General features: G+C 42.8%; 2 protein-coding genes across 2 annotated transcripts in view; both read right to left on the reverse strand.

The window, feature by feature from the left end:
- flt1 (fms related receptor tyrosine kinase 1) overlaps window positions 1–12,030 on the reverse strand; it is a 44,227-nt gene extending 32,197 nt beyond the window's left edge. The window contains exons 1-10 of the mRNA XM_085468432.1: window positions 11,731–12,030; window positions 9,098–9,194; window positions 8,100–8,305; window positions 6,343–6,467; window positions 3,272–3,437; window positions 3,028–3,164; window positions 2,449–2,620; window positions 2,131–2,248; window positions 1,642–1,811; window positions 1,384–1,531 (exon numbers count right to left, since the gene is read on the reverse strand). Of these exons, the coding sequence (XP_085324558.1) occupies window positions 1,384–1,531; window positions 1,642–1,811; window positions 2,131–2,248; window positions 2,449–2,620; window positions 3,028–3,164; window positions 3,272–3,437; window positions 6,343–6,467; window positions 8,100–8,305; window positions 9,098–9,194; window positions 11,731–11,788 (1,397 nt within the window). The 5' untranslated portion in view covers window positions 11,789–12,030. The remainder of the gene's footprint in view (window positions 1–1,383; window positions 1,532–1,641; window positions 1,812–2,130; window positions 2,249–2,448; window positions 2,621–3,027; window positions 3,165–3,271; window positions 3,438–6,342; window positions 6,468–8,099; window positions 8,306–9,097; window positions 9,195–11,730) is intronic.
- Window positions 12,031–12,773: 743 nt separating this feature from the next.
- On the reverse strand, window positions 12,774–22,248 carry LOC146701970 (suppressor of tumorigenicity 14 protein homolog). The gene is made up of 19 exons (XM_085468435.1): window positions 22,099–22,248; window positions 21,383–21,566; window positions 21,147–21,271; window positions 20,026–20,093; window positions 19,727–19,920; window positions 19,505–19,600; window positions 18,972–19,191; window positions 18,708–18,850; window positions 18,496–18,593; window positions 18,250–18,359; window positions 18,021–18,154; window positions 17,582–17,686; window positions 17,309–17,416; window positions 17,102–17,215; window positions 16,899–17,018; window positions 16,616–16,799; window positions 16,271–16,542; window positions 16,054–16,190; window positions 12,774–14,140 (listed from the first exon to the last, which is right to left on the reverse strand). Exons 1-19 carry the CDS (start codon window positions 22,177–22,179, stop codon window positions 13,973–13,975), a joined length of 2,661 nt encoding a protein of 886 aa, XP_085324561.1. The 5' UTR covers window positions 22,180–22,248; the 3' UTR covers window positions 12,774–13,972.
- Window positions 22,249–22,287: the final 39 nt, after the last annotated feature.

Below are 22,287 nucleotides of genomic sequence, written 5' to 3' on the forward strand. Positions count from 1 at the left end.
TACATCACTTGACCTGGATTTACTCTGACACTGAAGATTGCATACTTTGGCGCTGCCAGGCGGCCTGAGACAATCCTAATGTACATTATGTAGATAACTTTTGGCATTTGGATGAGATTGATTGGCGTGGCGCCTTGTGAGAGTGCCAGGGTTAAGGGTCAAGTACAGTTATGATGTCAGTGTGTCTCAGGGGGCAAAAGAGCGTGGGCAGCTGCTGTGGTGCTCTCAGGTAATACTTAACCTTTCTGACTTGTTTGTAAGGAACACAATACGTGTCTGACCTCCGAGAGCAGCTCAATCAATGTTTCTGCCAAAATGCCTGCTTGGATACTGGCGTGTGTTTAAGGCTGACTGTCCCTTCGCTTCATCGGGCTGGGCCATTTCTCATGAGAACTTTGTATATTGAGTGTGTGTCAGATATAAGAAAAAGCATCACAGGATGCAGTGTGCAATCACAATAATAAACAGGCCTCTCACCCTGCCTCCTGGACAGGAAATTCATTAAATCATAGCGTTTGATTTGGAAACCAACAAATCGTGACTGAGAGCACGGAACTGGCTGCTATTGAAGTGTGTTTTTTTTCTCTGTCCTTTCAAGTCTGAGATACAACGTGTACTGTGTTTGTGAATGTACCAGGCACACACACACACACACACACACACACATAGGATGCAGATTTGTATGAACTTAAACAAACATATGGAAAGGACACATGGACAGTAAGAGAACAAAAATATGAGAAAGAGCTGCACAATCAAACAAACATGCAAACACTGGGCCGATGAAATACACACACACAAACACACACACAGACACACACACATTTTCACACATTCCTGCACATGAAAGGCCCCCAAAGGCATCTGTTCTGGTTACAAGAAGGAAACGCTGTCTGAACACACGCAGAAATAGACAAAACATGTCTCGTTTTACAACAAAAAAAATAAAAAATCACACATACACACACACACACACACACTCCAATGAGTAACATAGAAGAAACATCATTATTTATTCTATGTGCACATGAAGTGTTATAATATTATTAATATTTTTAACCTTGCAGCCAAAAAGGTAAAAAAAAAATATATATGCCTTTTTTTTTTACATTTTTGCAGATTAATTATGCACAGTATGTGAAGTAAATTTCTGAGGTGCCAGATTTTAATATAATAAAAGCACTTGAAGCTCCGTATAGCTGTATGGTTTTTATATTTGGCTTATATTGTTCTTCTGGTCAATTATGTGCATACTAGGAAACCAGCTATCTTTATTTAAGAATTTATAAAGTATAGAAAATTATACATTTTAATGGATTTTATAAATTAGTTTAGTGCTTTAGTGCTTAGTGCTGGTAAGGTTGTGATGTTCTGGGTACTTACAGGCCTTTAGACGGACAGGGATGCCAAAGCCACTGGATGTGTGGAGGAGGGACTCCGTGGGATGTGCAACGCAGGGCTTGTCTGCTCCCCCGTGGTACGGAGCCCGGGTCCTGCAGCAACACCGCTTTCTCCCCTATTTTTGGACTCACTACAAGACGAGATGATGCCGAGATAAACATGATAAAAAAGTGAGGTTTAATGTCCTGAGGACAGGACATTTAGAGCTGAAGAAGTATTTTTGTTGTTGTTGTTTCTCACCGTTAACCACAAGTGTGAGTGTGAGATTCTGGTAGAGTCTGTGTTCCTGGTTTCGTACGAGGACCGTGTACTTCCCAGCATCCTCTTCTGCAACATCCCGGATAACCAGGGAATTTCCACTCATGTGGTATCTGGAGCATTGCTCTGCTGCAACCGTGCCATCCTTCAGCCTGCCAGGAAAAAAAAATAGACCTCTGTGTAAAGTGGAGAGGAGGGATGTTTCCGAAAAGCTTCAGGTAGTGTGTGAAGGATGAAACAAAGTTGCAGGGAAGGAAATAAGTTGGAATACTTAAAGTGCTGATGAGTCATATTTTATTGGGAAGTCATTCCCTCTTTCCAAGAAATTAAGAAGTTAGCTGAGATAAGCTTCCAGGTTAAAGGAGGTAAAGCATAAATAAAAAAAAAAACACTGGAGAGGTATGAACACTAAAGAAGAAGCTCTCAAGTCACAAATTTTGTGAGGATACAGGAGTATTTCTGATCACTTACCAAATGACTTTTGGGGCCGGGAACGCTCGCAGTTTGGGAGAGATTTTATAAGATTTCTCTCCTGCTTGCACCATCATCACCAGTCCGTTTCTGGGTTTCAGGTTGATAAATGGTCGGTCTGAAAATGAGGGAAAAATGTGCATTAAAAAAGCTGATGTCAAATTTTGGAAACCGCTGTGACGTTCTGGAGCCTGTGATAAAGAATGCGCTGGTCACAGAAACTTAAAAAAATTAAGCAAGCATGACTGGAATGAGTAATCCGGGCAGATGACTGGTGAATTTCCTGAATGTCGGGATGGGTCAGCGGAGGAAACTCACCATAGACAGTAACATTGACGTGTTTGTGCTGGCTTTGATCACCACTCTTGACGCGGCACGTGTAGCGGCCTCGGTCTGAACGCTGGAGCTTCGGGATGGTCAGAATACTGTAGAACAACATTTCTGTTTGATGCTTCACAAGCCTTTTGAAAGTTGAGCCGGCATTGATACTCTGCAGGATAACATGACAGAAGAGCCATGAGATTAACACTGAAGGGTAATCTTTTGATTGTGCAAGGGAAAGAGTTATGCACTTGTTATAAATCAGTAATAACGCCATTAATTACAGCCCTAACTAATAGAGTATAAAATGAAAGACATTTACCAACCCTAAAGGGGATTTCATTTGCACAGGCAGTGCTTTTGTGTTACCTACATACCTTCCACTTATTTTACACTTCAAAATAAATATGAATAGAATCTCTAAGACGTTTACTTGAGTATAAGATGTAGCATGCTTGGCTGATAGAATATATATTTTGCGAAGTGAGGCAGGAAGTTGGTTCTTCCCTATCAAAGGTAATTTTTCGTCTAAACATGTGCTTCTTTCATCTCCAGAGACTGTAAAGTAGCTCTGACCTTTCCAGGGTAGTCCCATGTGAAGTTGACTCTGGTGTTCAACTCTGCAGTGGCAGAGCAGTTCAAGACCAGTCGCTGTCCCTTTAAGGCCTGCGTATGTTCACTGCTGTTCAGACGCACATCTTTGATTTTATTCACTGAGACAAAAATAAGTAGAATATCAGGGATTTTGCACAAAAACCATTGATGCACACATACATGTTTACGCGTGATTTATATAGTTGTGCAGAAAGAGCTTGCTGACCTATTCTGTGTACAAAATATCTGCGTGACTGGTGTCGGACTATGTCACCAGTGGTCTGGCAGAAGAAGAGGCCGATGTAAAAGAAGGTGGGAGATCTGATTGTGAAGCCTCGCCTGCTGTTCCAGATAATGTTCCTCTGGTCTGGACTCAAGCTGTGGCTGCGGTACTGTGAAAGAGGCAAGGAGAAAACAACACCCATCACATGTCTGACTGCACCACAGTCTACAGCACAGAAGCGATGACACAGTTTAACCACACTGAACAAACAATTGTCATGGCTCAAGATACAAGATACAAGTCATGGTGATTAACTTTGAAATGTGAACACATGATAAATTACAAATGTGGAAAGAACCTGCTTGTACCTCGAGTAAAATAACTGTAATTTGTGACTATTTGTCATTTGCAACAGTGACTTGGCTTTTTTTTTTTTTTTTTTTTTGCTTTGAGTCAGAGGCATCTGCCTGCTCCAGAAAACAAGTAGGAATTCAGATTAATGTATTAGATGTGAAAAGTTTTGTGTTAAATCTATCTGAAGATAGACATCAAATAATGTATTCATACAACTGATAATGGGACATGATAAAAAGCTCCTGAACAGGTGTTGGAAATCAACCTTTATTTTAAAACTCCTAAAAGTCCAAGTCAAGCCTCATTTTGGACGTTTTTCTCAAAGCAATGTTTTTAAAAACAAAAGTAGAGGTGCCGGGATCATGTTGGTTCTGCGGTTAGCGCCGTTGATTCACAGCAGGTGGATCCATGCTGTGAGGAGTTTGCATGTTCAACTTGAGCCCCAGCAGGTTTTTGGTAGCTCCAGTTTCTTCATGCTGTGGTCATGCTGCCAGGCAACAACCGAAAGTTTGCTGAACAACAAGAAATTCATGCACTTGATGTCATTTGAGCTTTTGTTTTCACTTCAATGGACAGATCATCCTCGGGCTTGGGGGAGATAAGTCCTCTGGGATGCTGTGCAGTTTCTTTCAGATAAAGACCTCCAGAAGAATGAGGCTGCCTATAATCCCACAGGGTTTGTTTTATAATTCTTGTCTACCTTGTATAACTGAACAACCTTGTTGTTTTCTTGGAAGTTGCTACAAGGAAATGTTTACTAGAGTTTCTGTGACATGGTGGAAGCCTCCCACCCTCTCCCGAGGGAACAGGTAGAGCCCTCCTCCACCAGCATCACACACAAACAGTTTCCCCCTCTCGTGCACCCCTGATGTGAACTGGTTGATATCCCCCTCCCAGAGTGATGTGACCCCCCCGAGACAGCACTGAGCTCTTCCTTCTCCTGTCCCAGGCCTTTAAAATAGATACTTCCTCACTTCTTCCTCTTCTGAACTCATTGACACCCAGCCCGTGAGCTCTAGCACCCTGTGTGCCATTCTTACTCCAGTGTCTATGCTGAGAATCGGTAAAAATGAAGAAAAAAGTGGAGGGAAAAGGGGAGGAGCAAAAGAGTCAGGCAGGATATGAAAAACGTGACTCCAGTCCATCTCCTTGCATCCTGTTACTACAGGATATAGACTTTTGACTTGTCGACCCCGTGATCCCGCACCTCCCGGTCACTTTCACGGCTAGAGCGAGAGAGCAGAACCTCCTGCGCATTGTTCTTCTCGAGAAGGGTCATATTAGACAAGCAGGCAAAGTGCAAAGTCCTTCCAGGAAAAAAACACTCCAGTGACAGCGAGTGGGTTCCAGGTTATGACCAGAAACTGGAGGGGAAGAGGAGGGATATCAAGGAAGAAGAGGACAGCTATTTTTAGAATAATTACCTTAGCTGATCCAAGCACCGAGATGGAGGCAGGACAAATGTGGATGTGACATGCACGGCTTAGTTTGTCCAAGTTTTTTGGACTTCCTGTGTTCTAAATCACAAGAATCTAAAATTCCTTCATATTTCTCTTTTGTTAATGTGTCAGTGCTTTGGGTGTGCTGGTCCAAACAGAGAATATCTAAAGAAATATTTCTTACTTTGGCATTAAAGTCTGCTTCAGCCACTGACCTCCACAAATGCAGATGGAGGGAAATTAAAGGGCTTAACAAAGAGTGGATGGATGAACATGACATTTTCATGATGAAAGGTGTAGTTGACTTTTAAAAAAAGATAAATCCATGCTGCTGCTGCTGCTGCTGCTGGACTAATTTTACACACTTTCTAATCTGTGTCTTTACTGTAAGTGCAGTACTAAACTGCTGAGGTTGCCTTTAATCTTCAATGTATTCTTTCTGTTTTGTGCATCCAAAAGCAGAATAACCAACACTTACTTAGCCTTCTTTCACTGTCTCGACCTGAGCCAGTACTGTATGTTTTATAACTTGTTGACTGTAGATATCATTTTCCAATAGTGACGCACAAACCGTCATTTTAATGACGAATGCTCCTGATTAAAGAGAATAGACTCTACTTTGATCTATTGGGGCCAACAGTAGCCACCTCTGCTTCCTCCACCAGGCTGTCCAGCTGTTTAAAGCATCAGTTGGAGGAAGTTGGCAGCCAGTGTTCCTACTACAAGATGTAGAGGGTGAGATGTGGGAAATGGTGCTGGCCAGTGGCCAGTGGGGCACTCCAGACCCAACAGTGGTTCCCAGTAAAAACCCTCAAAAATAGGTAGAGATGTTAAAGACATGAGCAGGGAATCACGTTTGATTAACCCGCAAATAGTTTGCACTTTTACTCTCTCTGCTCTCCCCCTCACTCAGCACTCGAGCGCCAACACTCACAAACATATCCGCACACACTTTCACACATATCCGCAGACGGACACAAACAAACGGACACACACGCCACAGTGCAATGGCTGCCAAGATAAGAACAATGTGGCGAATGATCTGGACAGGGAGACATGACTGAACACTGTATCGCGTGCATATGTGAGGCCTGATTGAAAAAACTGGGCAAAGCAACGATGATGTGCAGAGAACGGAACGTGAGCGATTGAGCGAAGAAGTACAAAGTGTGACACGAGTGCCCAAACACAATCAGAACATGGATCGTGATGCAGAGCAGGTCTCTGCACCCATGCACAGTGCATCACTTGGTAGATAAAAAGCACATCTCCTGCACAAACCTTTACTAGTTCTGTGGTGACGTTGGGGCTGGTGACCCGGCAGGGGATGACCAGTGGCTCCTTTTCCTTCAGGTACAACACGTCTGGGCTCATATTTGCATCCTCCACGAATAGCTGCTGGCTGTCTGAAACCCAAACACTGCGGTCAGGGACACATATTGTACAATATTAAGTGTGTAAAATAAATGCATGAATAAAGAGTCTTTCTTACATATGATATGTTAAAAAAAATATTGGGGGAGTCAAGGTTAAAATTATGCATTAGCAGAGTGGCTCCTTTGTGGCTACCTGTCTGTTAAATCTAGCAGAAAATCTGGACCTTTTGTTCCTGGTTTTGTTCTCGACTGGCTAGCATTCATTTCATATTGCATCCTGGTCCCATTAATGATGCATGTATAAAGTGAAAGACAGGCCCGTAAATAAATTTCCAAACAAGCTCTTGCATCACTCCTCTTGCTGTTTCCACATTTTTAGATCCCTTTCATCATTTTGGGCCAACTTTTAAAGTCATGCACATATATAGAAACTGCCTCTTTGCACAAGACACACCCACACACACAAACACACTTCCAATATCAGTCTCAACAACAACAAACAAAAGCAAACAGACACACACTCCTAAACATTCACTGAATACCCATTCAGCAAATGACTGTCTGTAGTCAGCGATAAACACTCAGATTGTTTGGAGGCAATCAAACGGCTCTCCATGTGTTTCTCCTCTCGGCTCGACTACTGTAAAAGCGCTGTGCCATTCAAAGGTGTGGGTGTTGCTCGCTGTATTGTTTGTGACCATAGGGTGTTATTCAAGGAAAGCAAATCTCTGAACATTCAAACAAAAGTACCCCAAGGACTAGTAGCCTGGAGGCTTCCTTCTTCTGCTTTGATTCCTAATAGAGAAGTCGGGGAGGGAGGCAAATGTCTGAGCAGAGCTGCAGGCCAAGTCTGACGCTTAATGGACATGGTGACCTGAGCGATTGATGGCTCCCGAGGGTCCTGTTGGCTAAACAGTAATGTGCCCTGTGACCCTGGCTTCCAGCCCAACTCTGCCTCATAATTGCGCAGACTGAGCAGCGTCACCTTCCAGGACAGGGAGGAGCTGGCTGGGCAGACATCATGCCTCCTCTGCCCCTGAGCTACTGCCCTTCATCTTATCCTTCTCAGCTCTTCACACACACACACACACACAAACACACACACTTCCACACACCGCCCTGCCGCCACCTTGTAGAGACACAGCGACATTCCCTCCCAGCACACCCCCTTCGAGCCCTTCCCCTCCTTCCCAAAGCACAGGATGCTTCAAGCAAGGCTGAGCAGAGCAGATAAGGCTGATGCCCTGGGAAACTCTGCCCGGGCCTGAGCCTTTCAGCAGCTGGGCTATTCCTGGCCTCGAAGTAGCACGTAAACGAAAGTAAAAAAAAAAAAGAAGAAGAAGAAGAAGAAGAATTTATATATAGACAAAAAGGAGGTAGGCCTGGGATGAGAAAAGGGGGAGGCAGGGGAGGGGGGCAGTGAAACTGTGCCAGAGTCATCTAGAAGGATGTGTTGTTAGGACAAACAGTGTTTAGATATAATTGGCTCACTGGCATTGGTCTGTATTTAGCGCCCACTGCATCCTGTTTAACCTGACATTACAAACAATACACATGGCAGGGTGAATGAGTGAAGGGCTTCTCAATGAGCGGGCTAAAAACAGCTATTAAAAAAAACATAACGCAAAACAGAAAAAAGTGCCCGGGGTAGCGGTGTCTTACCTGTGACATAAACGTAGATGGATGTCTGTTTATGGGGTTTGTCCTGGTACCTGCAGCGGAACAGGCCGGTGTGCTGGGCCTGGATGCTGCTGACTTTCACCTGGCTGCAGTAATGCTTGCTCATCCTTCCACAGCGAGATTCACTCACGTCCACCTGATCTCTGTCCAAGCCTGCTGGGAACGTCCAGCTCAGCTGCCAGCGACCCCTGGTCAACAGTTACAGTGAGTTGGTAACCCTCTACAGCTTACATCACTGTAACTGTATCCCTTTATCCAAAGATGATTTCAACATGTGTGTGGAAGATGAAGATATATATTGGACTCTAATGAACTTATAATACATTACAATCTCATTCTGTTTTAGCTGCACGTGGTAAGCGTGCAATAACACGTAATAATAGGTGCTTGTAATTTATTTAGAAAAAGGATCACTAGTAAATGTTGAAGAGATTGTTTCAATGGAAAAACTGACTCATGCTTTTAAGCTGCTTTATGAGATGCTCAAGCTAGAGAGGAAAGAATGAGGAACAAGAAGTAGGGGGAAAGATGTAAGGTGCTTGCACAACAACTGATGGTTTATTTTTATTCAATGTTCTAGTGTTTATTTAAGAGTTTTCGTAATTCTGTGCCTTCATTAAGAGATTTCTTTAACCAGATATCAGTCATGGTGACTGTCTCATTCAATCCCAACCCAGGTTCAGCCCTTTATCCAAACTACGGATGCCTGGCTCAGATCTCTCTACCAAAATCCTTCTAAGTCTTAGCAGCAGGCACCCATCCCAAAACACTTCTGGATACTTATTTTGGGCAGTTAGTTAATAACGTTATCCAAACTTGACTTTAATTTCAGTGGCTATCAGCACATAAACACTGCATTCATAGAACACATTTTAAAAGGCTTTTTTCCTCCAGGAAGTTACACTTCTACCACCATCTTTACTAAAAAAATGAATTACAGATTTTAAATCACAATGTTTCCGCCTCTACCTGAAACTCACCTGCAGTTGAGCGTTAGCATCTGGTTAGCATCCAGAACCTGCTGCCGAGTTTTGACATCCAGGAGAGGGACGCTGAACCTCCCCTTCTGATCTTTATCTGCAGAGGTCAGAGCGCCGAAAAGATGAGTAAATTTATAGAAACAGTTCAACACCCAATGACCTGTAGTGTGGTTTGTCTCATAGCAAGTATCTATTAACCTATGGATCTCTCCAGAGAGGTTAGAGGTCAAGGAGAACTTATAAATGTCAAAGTGAAAAGGGTACATCTGGACTGAGTTTGTTGACTCTGGTTAACTGCTTAATTCAGGTGTAGAGACAAGTGTCCATGTGGTTGGGACGTACACAGTGAAAAACCCTTTTCAATCACTTTTAGGGAAATCCTGAAAGATAACACACTTCCTGTAAGGTATGCCAACCAGTCTGGGTGATTCCCACCTCCACAGCACGTCCTCCATCAGCATCTCTGACCCTGCTCACATCTCCTCGCTAAACCCACTCAAGAAGTTTTGTGGAAATGCGTAAGCAGTGTCCCTCTTGTTTATCAAATAAAGGCATTTCTCCACTTCATCGCTGAGGTTTATTAATGAGAGATAAAGACTGTCCACCCTTCCTTCCTCAAAACAACAGAGGAAACATCATTCAGGGAAGCCCGTCCTTCACTCGGACTCCTCCTCGCACAGCAGCTCATAAAGAACCACCTCCACTGATCTGTGAGCAGTTAAACTGCTGCTAGGGCAGTTAGCGAATTTATCACTTAAATCCATTATTGCCTTTCATTGTCAGCATCATTGTTCCCAGTGGATCCCCCATTGAGCACAGTATCTAGTATTACTCATACTGCTAACACTTCCTATGCTACTTCCTTGGGTTTCACAGGAGGCAGCAAATACACACACACAGGCAGGAGAATGGAAGATGGAGGGGGAAGTCAAGGATCTCCTCCAGCTTTTCAACAAGCTGTTTAAACAAGTGTCTAATTAGCACACTTTCTGTGTTATCAGGTAAAGGAAAGCATTTCGCAATCCTAACTACAACATCACTGCCATTACCAGGAAGTACTGTGGTTAGTTTCCACAAAGGCTCATTACACTGACGTACCAGGGAATCTAAAACAAACACCTGAGGGCAATGAAATATTTAAAGTGCCATGAACAGAAACATGCAGATGCATACTAAGGTGAAATTCAGACAAATTAATGAGGACATAGTAAACTCTTTGAGCTGAAATTTACATCACTGCAATAAATCTCAGGAGCATGAAGATTTCTAGACAATCAGCCGACATGAAGAATTTGTTTACCTGTAGTGAAATGTGATCATATGATTTTATTATCAGTTTTAAAATACTAACAGATATAGAGAGGTCCAGTCTAGAATAGTCTCTCCAATAATTCTGATTAATATAATGTATTAAAGGTAACAGTGACAGCGGGGTGTGAATAAATGAAGAATTTAGTTTGTTCTGTGTAAGAAGGTGTTTTTCAGAACGGCTGATTATGCATTATATTTTATATTATGTATTAATCATTATTATTATGTATTTTCTGCAGTTATTCTGGACTGATTCACGTTATTTGTCACATTCAGTTGAATAAATATTGATGCAGAACCTTTTTTATACATCTTCCTTTCTCTGTATTACACTGCTATATATGTACATATGGATTAAGTACAGGTATGCATGTATGTGCGTGTTTTACTTGTCATCCAGCAGGAAATAATTGGTGGAGTTTTTGTTTCAGTGACAGATTTAAAACAAACGCCATGATGCATTTGGAAAATGAAAAAACAAAATTTTAAATAGTAATAGCACATGAACAGTCGAGGATAACTAGAAGTGATGTAATAAGTCGTTACACGTGTAGGACATCTTTTAAAATTCACCGTATGCAAAATAAAACAAATTAAAACTTTTTAAAAATGCCATGTCCCGGATCAAGCTCTTAATGTAACGCACGATTTGATATGCCAGTTTCGCTGAACATGTACAGTGACAATAAAGGGTGATTCTACTCTATTCTATTTTGCACCTGTAGACGCATCATTTTTTATTCCTTGAACTGCTTCCACTGGACTCCATAAATGCAACCTAGCGACTGTTTGAGCAATGAGCACAAATTCACATCGGTTCCTGCTCAGAGGAGTTTTTGACCCCTCATCCATTTATATTATTGACAAGCTCACTAGCTTCAGGAAACAACGCCTGCGCGCATCCATTCAGCAGAGGCCATGCGGGCAAGGAGCCGGGCCACAGGGGTCCCGGTTATCCAAACAAGTGTCCGGGTGGGATATGGCTCTTATCATCCTCAGCGCAAAAGGAGGTTTACAGCTTCAGACACGCAGCCACAGCGGCGACACAACAAGCCGATAAATGAGGAGCGGCAGCGCAATAATTAAGGGGGATTGGCTGTCAGTCTGTTTTCTACCTTGATTAGTTGAAATACTTATTTTTGTTAGGTTTGTCAGGTTTACAAGAAATAACGATCATGAAGGATTTTGGCTCTAATTAACTAACTATTACAAACAAGTTTCCTTGACTGTAAATTAGCGCAGGTCTGTGTAAATTAGCAGTTATCCTTGCTGCACGCACTCTGTGCGCCCGTAACATCTGCAAAACTGACCCAGTTACTTACCTTTTGCTAGAACACCATAAAATCCAAACAGCAGGGAGAAGAGAATAAAATTCATCATGTCTGGAGACTCCGAAGCAGCTTTGCGCTTTCAAATAAAATAACGCATGAAAGAAGTTGTATTCCTGCTGTGGCTCCTTTCCCCCTTTCCCCCTTGCTCCTTTCTTTTCTCTCCACCGGACTACAAACGCAGCACAGCGCGGTTGACTGCTGCGCTCTGAGCTGAGGATCACCGAATGGGAGACAGTTTCCTGAGTTTATCTGCGGGAGATCACGCAACAGGACACCGCGCTTGAGCTCCAGTGCAACTTTTTCCCATCGTTTCGGATTGTGGTGCGGCTTTATACTGTTCCCACAGTGCACCCACCGGATAGACGGCTTCCGTTACGTCCAGTGACACACCCAGCGCGCGCAACAGCGGTCCCATTTCAGCTGTCCCATGTAGTAAAACCTGCTAAATGTTATATTTTTCTAATATAAGAAAAATCAAAACTCTGTTTCCTCGGATTTTTCACACTTCGGATTGGACATTCACTTTTTGTTCCTAAGCCAAGAGTCTACATGCGCTATTTTCCATCGGGACGTTTACGCTTCACTGGAAATGATGCGCACTGATCAGCCGCTTGCGTATATCTTGTCAGTACCCAGGGCTGGTAAACGGGATGATCAGCACGTAGGCATTGGTAAACGAATAGTGAACTGATCGACATTTTTTAAAAAAAAAGTGCTCTGCGGAAGGTGCCAAACATTCCACTACTGGAGAAAATCTGGTCTCACCACTAAAGGAAAGTCACTCACGTTTCCTTCAAACTGTAGTACAGGTGCATTTCAGTAAAAAACAAACAAACAAAACCACAACAAACCCCCCCAAAAAACAAAAACAAAAGAAATTAATTATTTCTGAAGCAACAGGAATGTTCAAAATTAAATTCAGTGGACTGAAACAGCAAATTTCATTGATTTATCTTAACAGCAAAGCAAATAAATTATGTAATAAGAGATACAAAAACAAAGAAAAAAGATGGTTCTGCATTGATAATGTGTCTTTAATATAAAGGGAAATGGATTATTTAACAATGATGTAAATTGCAGTTTTTTTATTCTTCATTTCTTCAGGGGATATTGTACATGGCACATTGTAATGGCACAGCTTGTCCACTGGGTGGTGGGGTGAGCTGAATGAGGATGGAGAAATGGACCAAACTCTTAAGTGTCTGCATAGAAAGGCTCACTTAGGTCTGGTAATGGTAATCTTACTGGGTCCTCAGGTTTAATGTGGAGGCTTTTTAATAGGACAAAGTATAAAAGTGGCACCGTTAAGATAAATTAAATCACAGTAAAACTGAAAAGCACCTACTATGGATGGACTGTTCTCTTATCTACAGTTACAGCATATACCGCACATAAAGCTATTACTGTGGGATATACAAATGCACAGACGTACATATACAGTACAAGAACAACTCTTAAACTCAGAGTGAGCTGTGAACACATCCAGTAGCATACAGTACACGGGGTAATGCAAAAATACAGGGTTACATGTATTGTTCGAGAAAGAACTCTTTTCACAATAAGACTGCATGCAGCACAGGACACGGTTTGTTTCTGCAGTGAACAATGTAGCTGTGAATGGAAAAACAGGAAGTAATTGGCAACATTTACACGCACAGGATAATGTAGCCCACCTCAGATCTGCTCTGAAACCTGATGCGTACCAGCCTGTGTGATTGCGACAGGCTGGTGTTTGGTGCCAAATGTGAAGACTTTTACAGGGAACTTCACCAAATGTAAAAAAACTGAAAAGAAAAAACAGCCTCTTGATGGGAACTTGGGAGTGTAATTCATAAAGCAAGTTGCAGGCTGCAGAGCCTTCCACGGCTCTAGAGCGAGCAATTTATGTAGCTGGACTAGTTTCTTGAGTGACATTGTTTATCTTGGATTCCAGTGTTAACGTTTAAATGCAGCAAGCCAAAACAAACGAATCGATAATCAGCTTAAGATCAGATTTTTTTCTTTTTTGTCCATGCAACATTGCTGCAGTTGTTTGAGGAATATGAGGAAGCAGCAAGGTTTGGAACAGGGATGATACCCCCACTGGCCCAATGCCTTGGACACACTGCCAAAAACTGACTCATTGTGTTGCCATCCGTCATGACGACAATCTGAAGACAGACTTCAGGTCTGAAACCTCCTTCCTGTGCATTAGCTCTGTCGTGTAGTTCACGTGAGTAAGACGTTTGATTGGTCAGACCTGTCCCTTGGTCTGCTGACGAATCCAGTCGGTGAATTTGACCACCTGTGTGTAGACGCCGGGGCGGTTCTGCCTGGCACAGCCCTCGCCCCAGCTCACGATTCCCGCCAGGAACCACCGCCTGCCTCGCTCCAGACACACTAATGGACCCCCAGAGTCACCCTGAGGACACACACACCGATAAGCATGTAGACACAAACATAAAGATCATAAAGAGGAAGCAGTCAAAAATTCCTCCAGGGCGTTTTATATCTGCTCATAACTTTTAAGCTTCAACACCCGAGGATTAGACAACACGGAGGATGGTAACTAGCTGTCGCAAACATTAGCAGCAACTTTGACACTCTTAGATTTACTTTACCAGGTAAGTGGCTAACTAAATACTCACAAACATCGGGTATTTCCTAAATGCCTTCGTCAGGGATTGATGTTTGTTTCTTTGATGCAGCTGTTTTATGAGTTATAGCACAAGCTCCCTAATATAAGTTACTTCCGGTTTCAGACAGACTGAGCTTGAAAAGCTTTTTGAGAAGACAGTCATTATTAGGAATTCTAGGTGAAACGACCCTTTAAACAGCCCAGTTTAAAAAGCACCATAGTGAAGCTCAGATCTGCTGTATGTATTTTTTTATTTGATCTTTGATGATTTTCAGATAAAAAAGAAGTTTGTAATGAAGAGAAAGTCAGGTAAGGGTAGGATGAAAGATTCCACAAACGTTATGGAGGAGTAAGTAATGGATAATAGGCACTGATTTCTAAATAAAAGGACATGAAAAACTTAAGTTTTATTTTATTATTTATTATATTAAACTTCAGTATATTTTTAGCTAACTAGGGAGCTCAGTCTTCTTCTCTTGCCAACACTTTCTTTAAAGATGTCACACATTTTAGGGTCAACTTGAAAGAAAGGCAGATGTGAAATGTAAAAGTGAGGTCAGAGGTCAAATGTGACATGATATTTGGACACATGGAGTGAACCACCACTCACAACCACTAGCACTTTATATAGCCTCTGTAGAAATTATCCACACCCTCACTTATCTTAACTGCACTACTGTATAGCCCTGTGTAAACAATCATTCTGTACATACGATAATTTTTAACCCTACAACTGTTTACAACTTGCATAGTTCTGTATAGCTGTATATCTCAGATTCCTGTAAAGTTATTTATTTCATATTCTGTATAGTTTTTCATATTTATATCCTGTCCATATCCTGTACATAGCTTGTACTCACTACAGCCTGTACATACTTATAGTTATAGAATATTCACAACATACTTCATACCGTGTACATTATAACATAATAGACCCATTTCTGTAATATACTTGCATATCTATATTATTGCTAATATATATTGTAATATATCTATATCACTAAGCACTTCTGGATGGATGCAAACTGCATTTCGTTGCCCTGTACCTGTGCATGTGCAATGACAATAAAGTTGAATTCTAATTCTAATTCTAATTCTAAACTGTAATGTGATATTTAGAATCTCCATATATATGATCAGCCTGAATCAACAAACTAAACTTCAGCTCATGTTAGCGTTTGCTGAAATTACTGGCATTGTTCGTAAATCACTATAATAATGTGTGTGTACAAAAAATGCTTAGACTTCTAAAATTGTGGAGGTGAAATTGTGACACTCACCACAAACATGAAAGTTCCTGTAAAACCCTGACAGCTGTGTAGCACTTTCTGCAGAGACTAAATGATTATCTGCACTGATTATCTGATGATAACATGAGGAATAACGCTGTTAAATAAGGCATGTGAAACCAATTCTCTACTATTTTATATCTCGTGAGCACAATTTTATTTGTTTTCACGCCAGAAGTGGTTAGTTGGCTAAATAGAGGAGTCTTTACACAAGAAATCATAGGAAGCAGCATGTGATTAGCAAAAAGACACTGAGGAAGTAGATTTCTTTTGTATGGTTTAGATAAGATTTCTTGGAAATACTCCAAGAAAGTATCTTAAACCATTTCTGGTTAAGACTAAAAAGAAAGTTTTGAAATTTCTTAAGAAACCAGTGCAATGTTTTCCATAAAATCCATACACACTCACTTGACATGCATCCACACCTCCCTGCAGATTCCCAGCACAAAGCATCCTGGGAGTGACGGCGTCATCATACAACTTGTTGCAGGTGCTTCTATTTATGATCTTCACCGAGGCCTCTTGTAGGCGAGAGGCTAATTCACCTACAATCCACAGAAACAGTCAAAGTTTCCAGTAAAATTAAGTAAAATTTGCATATTTCTATTCAATTATGAGTGCTTACCATCCTCCATAAGAACTCCCCAACCTGTGACATAGCAGCTGGTCCCTGTGGTGAAAGTGTGAGAGGAGGCGGGGACGCACACAGGCTGCACCAAGTCACTGAAAAAAACAGGTGCGCTGAGCTCGAGGAGGGCGATGTCATAATCAGACGTGAACTGGTCATACTGTGGGTGGAGGAGGATGCGGCGGATCGGTCTGGTGGCTGCTCCTTGGTTTCCTGTGGTCATCACACGCATTCCCATGTATGCACGCCACGCATGTGCATCTGAGTATCTAGGATACACTGCGCTTAAATAAAGTGCTTATATATGAATCATCAACATAAGGTTCTCTGTAGTTTTCTTACTTAATGGCATCAGAGTCCTGGAAACAATGAGCAGCAGAGATAAGCCAGCGGTTTGAGACCAGCGTGGCTCCACAGACATGCCCGTAGCGATCCATCTGGAGGCTGACCTGCCATGGCCATGACCCAGCTACGGTGTCACTCCCTCCCACTATCTTGGTGCGTTTTTTGGGCCTGGTTCCACAGCCTGAGGAATAGATAAGGAACACATATGAAGATGTTAGAGCCTGTATTTTAATGAGCAAGTACAGCGGTATGAGGTGTGGTACTTGAGCAATTCCTGTACCACAGCGCAGCTCATCAGAGCCATCGTAGCAGTCTTTAACGCCGTCACACTCCGGGTTGACCTTACTGACACACTTCCCATTGGCACATTTGTAGGAGGATGAGGAGCAGCCTTTAACATCTAAACAGAACGAAGGTTGTAATATTATTTTTTAAGAGCACACTGTTGCACTAAACCATAACTGTGACATCATAAGCACTCACATGCTCTGGTGCAGTTGAGCTCATCGCTGCGGTCTTTGCAGTCAATGACACCATCACACACAGACGACTTAGACAAACACACCTTGTTGGGACAGACGTGGTAACATTTACCTCCTGAAAAGCAAACAGAAGGCAGCATGAAACACATGACCGAACAAAACACTGACATATGAAGGTATTAAAAGAGCGGCGGTGTTTTCTGCTCACCACAGCTGCCCTCCTCACTGCTGTCCGCACAAATGCTCTGACTGACACACTGGCTTTGAGGTTTGCACTGGTTGTTCCCACACAACAGTTCCCCAGGCTTGCAGGATGCTAAAGGTTTGATACAGAGCACAAATAAATGTGGGTCTAAACCAGGGTTTGTGTCTATATCTGCATCAAGATGTATAAACATAATTCAAACCAGAGATCCCAAAACAAAGAATACAAGATTAAGCGTGTGAGGACAGCGCACAGGACTTAGGCAACAATACTTACAGCATTTAGCCTCGTCCCGTCCGTCTGAGCAGTCCTTTACTCCATCGCACACCTTCTTCAGAGGGATACAGCGACTATCTCCACAGCGAAACTGGCGAGGGCACGCTAATGACAGACAGCAAAGAAATTTTTAAAAAACCACAAAAACATAAATTAGAGGAAGAACTCAAACCAACCATATAATAACGAAATAACAACACTTTGTGCAGTAACAAAAGATGGGAATTTTTCAGGAGTTTACAGGGGATGAAACGAAATTTTACATTATGCAATCAGGACCACTTCAGATATTTACAACTAAGGAATTTTTATGATAGTGAAGGAAAGCCCAGTGTAAATCTGGACAAAAATAACTTAATTACAGCCTTAGTAGGGATCTACAGCTCTAAGAAATAAAGAGTAATATCTACTTATAGTGAAAGCATTCAGTTTCACTTACTGCCCTCTGGGGCGAAGGCTCGGTATAGCAAGTAGAAGCCCTTGTTGGTGAGAGATTCATCAGAGTGGAAGTGGAGGGTGAGAGGAGAGGAGTAGACTCGCTTTTTGCCGCTGTTTGACACTGGATTGCACAATCTGAAGATACAGTAAAATGAGGAGTTTCACTTTTAACTCTTAAGCATGCTCCAAAACATGGAGATAAAACACACCAGGAGTTATAATCAGCTTACTTCACTCCTCCGATGTCCAGCCAGTCCTTCTCACAGCCGTCTGATGATAGAGAATCCTGAATGTCCATTGTCACGATAGTTATGGAGATCAGGTATCCTGGTAATGGCACCTGAGGAAGTAACCAGAGATTATTAAGGAAAGTATTGCGATGCTGGAATGTCAACAGGCTACAGAAGAATATTCCATTGTTTCCTAACACATGCACACACTCTGTGTATGTACACAAACATTTTTATGTAGCTCACCCTCAGTGTCCATATGCAGTCTATATTGGGAGGATAATAGGAAGGGTAGTAGGGTGAGGAAATAGAGCCATTCCAGGAGGAAATTGACCCTCCACAACCTGCCCAGGAAGATGGTGACGCGGATAAGTGCACAAAGTACACACATATGTAATTATGTATGCATTTTCAAAATGAAATTAGATTTTTATATGTCTGTGTGAGAGCACTCAAACCTGCTTTTGGGATGGCCTGGAAGTAAGCTTTAAAGATGGCTCCATCCCTCTGTCTGCTGAAAGAGAACGTGACTAGCATCACATTCCCAGAGGATGTCAGCTTCATAACCGGAGATGAGCCCGAAATAGGCAGCCCACACCACCTGCAGCAGTCACGCGCATCATTTTTAGAGACGGAACCAAGTTAAATGAATAAAAATAAATGTTACTTATCAGTTACTACTGCGTGTACACAAATATCAAAGCTCATAAAATGCTCTTTACCTGGCGATTATCTTGTTCTGTAAAGGAAGTAAGAAGTCATATGCAGAGAGCTTGTGAGTGGTGCAGCTTCCTGGTGTGGCGCCATGAAGGGTGAGGACAACCAGTCGAACCACGTGACCCGAGGGCACACGAAGTCTCCACTGGTAGTATGGCTTCTTGGGACTCACAAGGCTCAGGGTGCGGTTGTTACCATATTTGGCATAGAGGTCAAAGGACATGGCTAGACAGTGGAAATGATAATGATGCTGATGTTGTGAGTCAGATTAGATCTCTCTCACACACACACTTACACAGAAGAGCAAAGCATACTATTTATACAGTTAGTGCACATTTAAGCTCCTTTACAAAGCAACTCCACCTTTCCTGCTTTGTCTGACTTAATCAGTGTCGTATCTGATGTCTGCACTTGTGCTCTGCCCCTTCTGGTTTTCTGTGTACTTGCATGGAAAAGCAGGGAATTCTCAGAAATGTTTGACTCACCAAAACAGACTTAGGAGTTTTAAAGTGTCAAGCCAGAAGAGTACTGTCCTCACCTTGGAAGCCAAGCTGCCATTTCCCGCCCTGGATACTATTTGGATTTTTGATTTTGTCAGATCTTTCATCTGGATCAAAGTCGTCAGGGTCCAAACCTAAAAAGAAACAAATCAAGCATCAAAAATCTAAAACTTGGGTATAAAATTAGGCATTTATGAAAGTCTAACTATGTTATTTCTGTTTAAAAGAAAATCATTTTGCAGTAAAAGTACTTTATCTACCCAGTAAGTGAAGTATGTCATCATCTTGCTGCATAAAGTAGCGCTGCTCGTTGCGGCTTTCCCGCTGAATCTTGTTGCTCCCGGGAAGCCGCCGCTGAAGCCTCTCTGGGCTGGAGGTCTGAATTTCCATCGCAACATTGTCTGGGGCAGAGAATTTACTCCAGTAGAAGACGGTGAGCCCTTCTGCTCCTTCACTATCACACACAGAGGTTGGATCTCAGCGTGCTGCTGTCATGTATGTTCTTGGCATGCAAGAACCGTTGCAACACACAAGCAGATTTTGTTTAGGTGTAGCATACCTGAAGGCAGTAATTCCTGAGCGTACGTGGTAAGGGCTCCACGGAGAGGACTTGTAGAGGTCTGAGAACTGCGTTTTTAAAAAAAAAATAAAGGTGTGGGGGGGTGCATCACAAATTGCACGCGAGATGGCTTTTTCCACTGAGGTGACATGAAAATACACCTGGTTGTGCAAATGCTTTGTTCTTGTTTGTGTGTATGAGACTCTTCATGTGTGCGTGCTGACTCTGAGCTGCACAGAGCTCCTTTGTGTCCCTTCCTGCCCGCTGTGAAGAGGTAAGATACTGGGTGGTATTGGCTCTTGGCCTTCAGTTCACCTGTTCTTTAATGAACAGATGGCCACAGAGATACTGTGACCACTTAACAAAGAAGCTAAATTGCCATTGCAGCTGCTTACAGGGATGTTAAACTATGGTACTGCAGTGTTTGGGGGAATTTTCACCTATCAATTTACTGTCAGATCCACTGCTATATACCTGACCTTCTGCTCCAAAAATCTAATCATATCTCCCTCGGCCCTTCTGTCATTCCAGATTACCCTACTGCCCTGTCTCTAGCTCTTAACCCCAGCATCAAACAGAGGTTCACCTGCTCTCTGTAGTGTCCGGTGCACAGAGTAGCTGATTGTGTGAAAGCAACACAGACAACGTTTTTATTGAGGGCCTGCTCTTCCTCTCACTCTTGCTGCCTGAGGCTAGCTAGGCTCACAAATACTGGGCTTGTCTTCAGCCCTGAAATGGCCCTGTCCCCCGGGGGTCTCAGGAACCTGCACACACACTGTGCCCAGCTCTTGTTACAGCTTTACATTTAACACTACCAGCGAGAGAAAGAGAAAGGGGCAGAAGAAAGTGGTGTGCAGAAAAAAAAGAGCGGAGATGGGAGGCTGAAGTAGATAAGGAGAAACTCTACAAATAAGAAAGCAAGGACAGAGGAGGAGGAGGAGAGCGGCTGTGTTTTGAATGTGCGACATAAAAAGAAGCAGTAACCTGCTGTAGAGAAGGATATCAAAGTCAGAGCAACAACAACAAGATCAGCTTCAGCCCAGGGGCAGGAAGGTCAAGCAGCACTCTAAAGTGTCATTCAGAGGGGAGGCAGTGACAGACAGGATCGCCGTTCCACTTACATAATGGTTCAAAGCCTGAGCCTGCAGGCGGAACTGAGGGGAGGTGGAGTCAGCCAGCTCCGAGGAGAAGCTCAGGTTTGGGAACTCCACGCTGCCTCCGAGAAAGAACACTGAGCAAGGCGGAGCTGTGGAGCAGGAGGGGGAGATTTGAGACAGGTGCACCGTGCGACTCAAAATAAATAACATTTAACACCAAAGGAATGGACCAGAAAAATCTCCTGCAGCTCCGTACTCACATGTTAAGTAGTGGAGTGTCAGTGCAATGGCTGCAATAAAGGGAAAGAAAGGCAAGAGACCCAACATCCATCTCCTCCAGGAATCACACACTGGAGCTTTTACCCCCTCCACGTTCTCTTCTGCCTGCTCCTCAGGCTTCGTGGGGGGGCTCAGTGAATGGGAGGGCTTTAAGTTCCCTTCTCCCTTTCAAAGACAAGGACACGACTCAAATATCATACAAGGTTTTTATGTCTCAAATTGCTTCTAATTGTTATTTTCATGGTAAAGAAAATGAAATCTATATACCACAAAGTCAGTAGAACAACATTTGACTGAGCCAGATGCTGATTTTCAGAGAGCAATGGAGAACATCCTTCAGATTAAAAGATCTACTAAGACATTTAAGGACTTGGCAGGTTTCCCCCAGGGAAGCAGACAAAGAGTGGCTGGAGTGGTCTGCTTTCCCACGGCCTGGCTGTGCAGTGTCAGCAACTCAATCAAGTGGCCCACTCGGATGTGGACATTCATAAGAATGGGACCCAGAGACATCTAGAGCAAGATTTTACACTTAAGAGGAATCATAAGTAAGAGTCTGATGGACTCTAAATAGTATGTAGCCCTTTTGTATTGGGGGAATAAAAAGGGGGTGAAACAAGCAGACGGACTTAAAGAGTTACAATATGCTGAAAAAACAGTTCTCGCAGAAAGGTTTCAAAGAGACGCACTGATGGCTTACCTGTGGAGCAGTGTAGCCTGAGTGTCCATGCCCGGAGACGCAGTACACTTCACAAATCTTGCTTTTGGGGAGAGTCCACATAGCACTGTCCCGTTTAGCTCCGGAGAGGCGATATGCAACAATACCCCGGGCATAGAAACGATGGAGAGAGAGGAAATCCCCGCTGTCGCTTCCTCTGGAAAAAAAAAA

The sequence above is a fragment of the Copadichromis virginalis genome, linkage group LG9 (genome assembly GCF_057382275.1).
Source record: "Copadichromis virginalis isolate Kocher_CV1m ecotype Utaka linkage group LG9, C_Virginalis_male_GT1.1, whole genome shotgun sequence".
NCBI lineage: Eukaryota > Metazoa > Chordata > Actinopteri > Cichliformes > Cichlidae > Copadichromis > Copadichromis virginalis.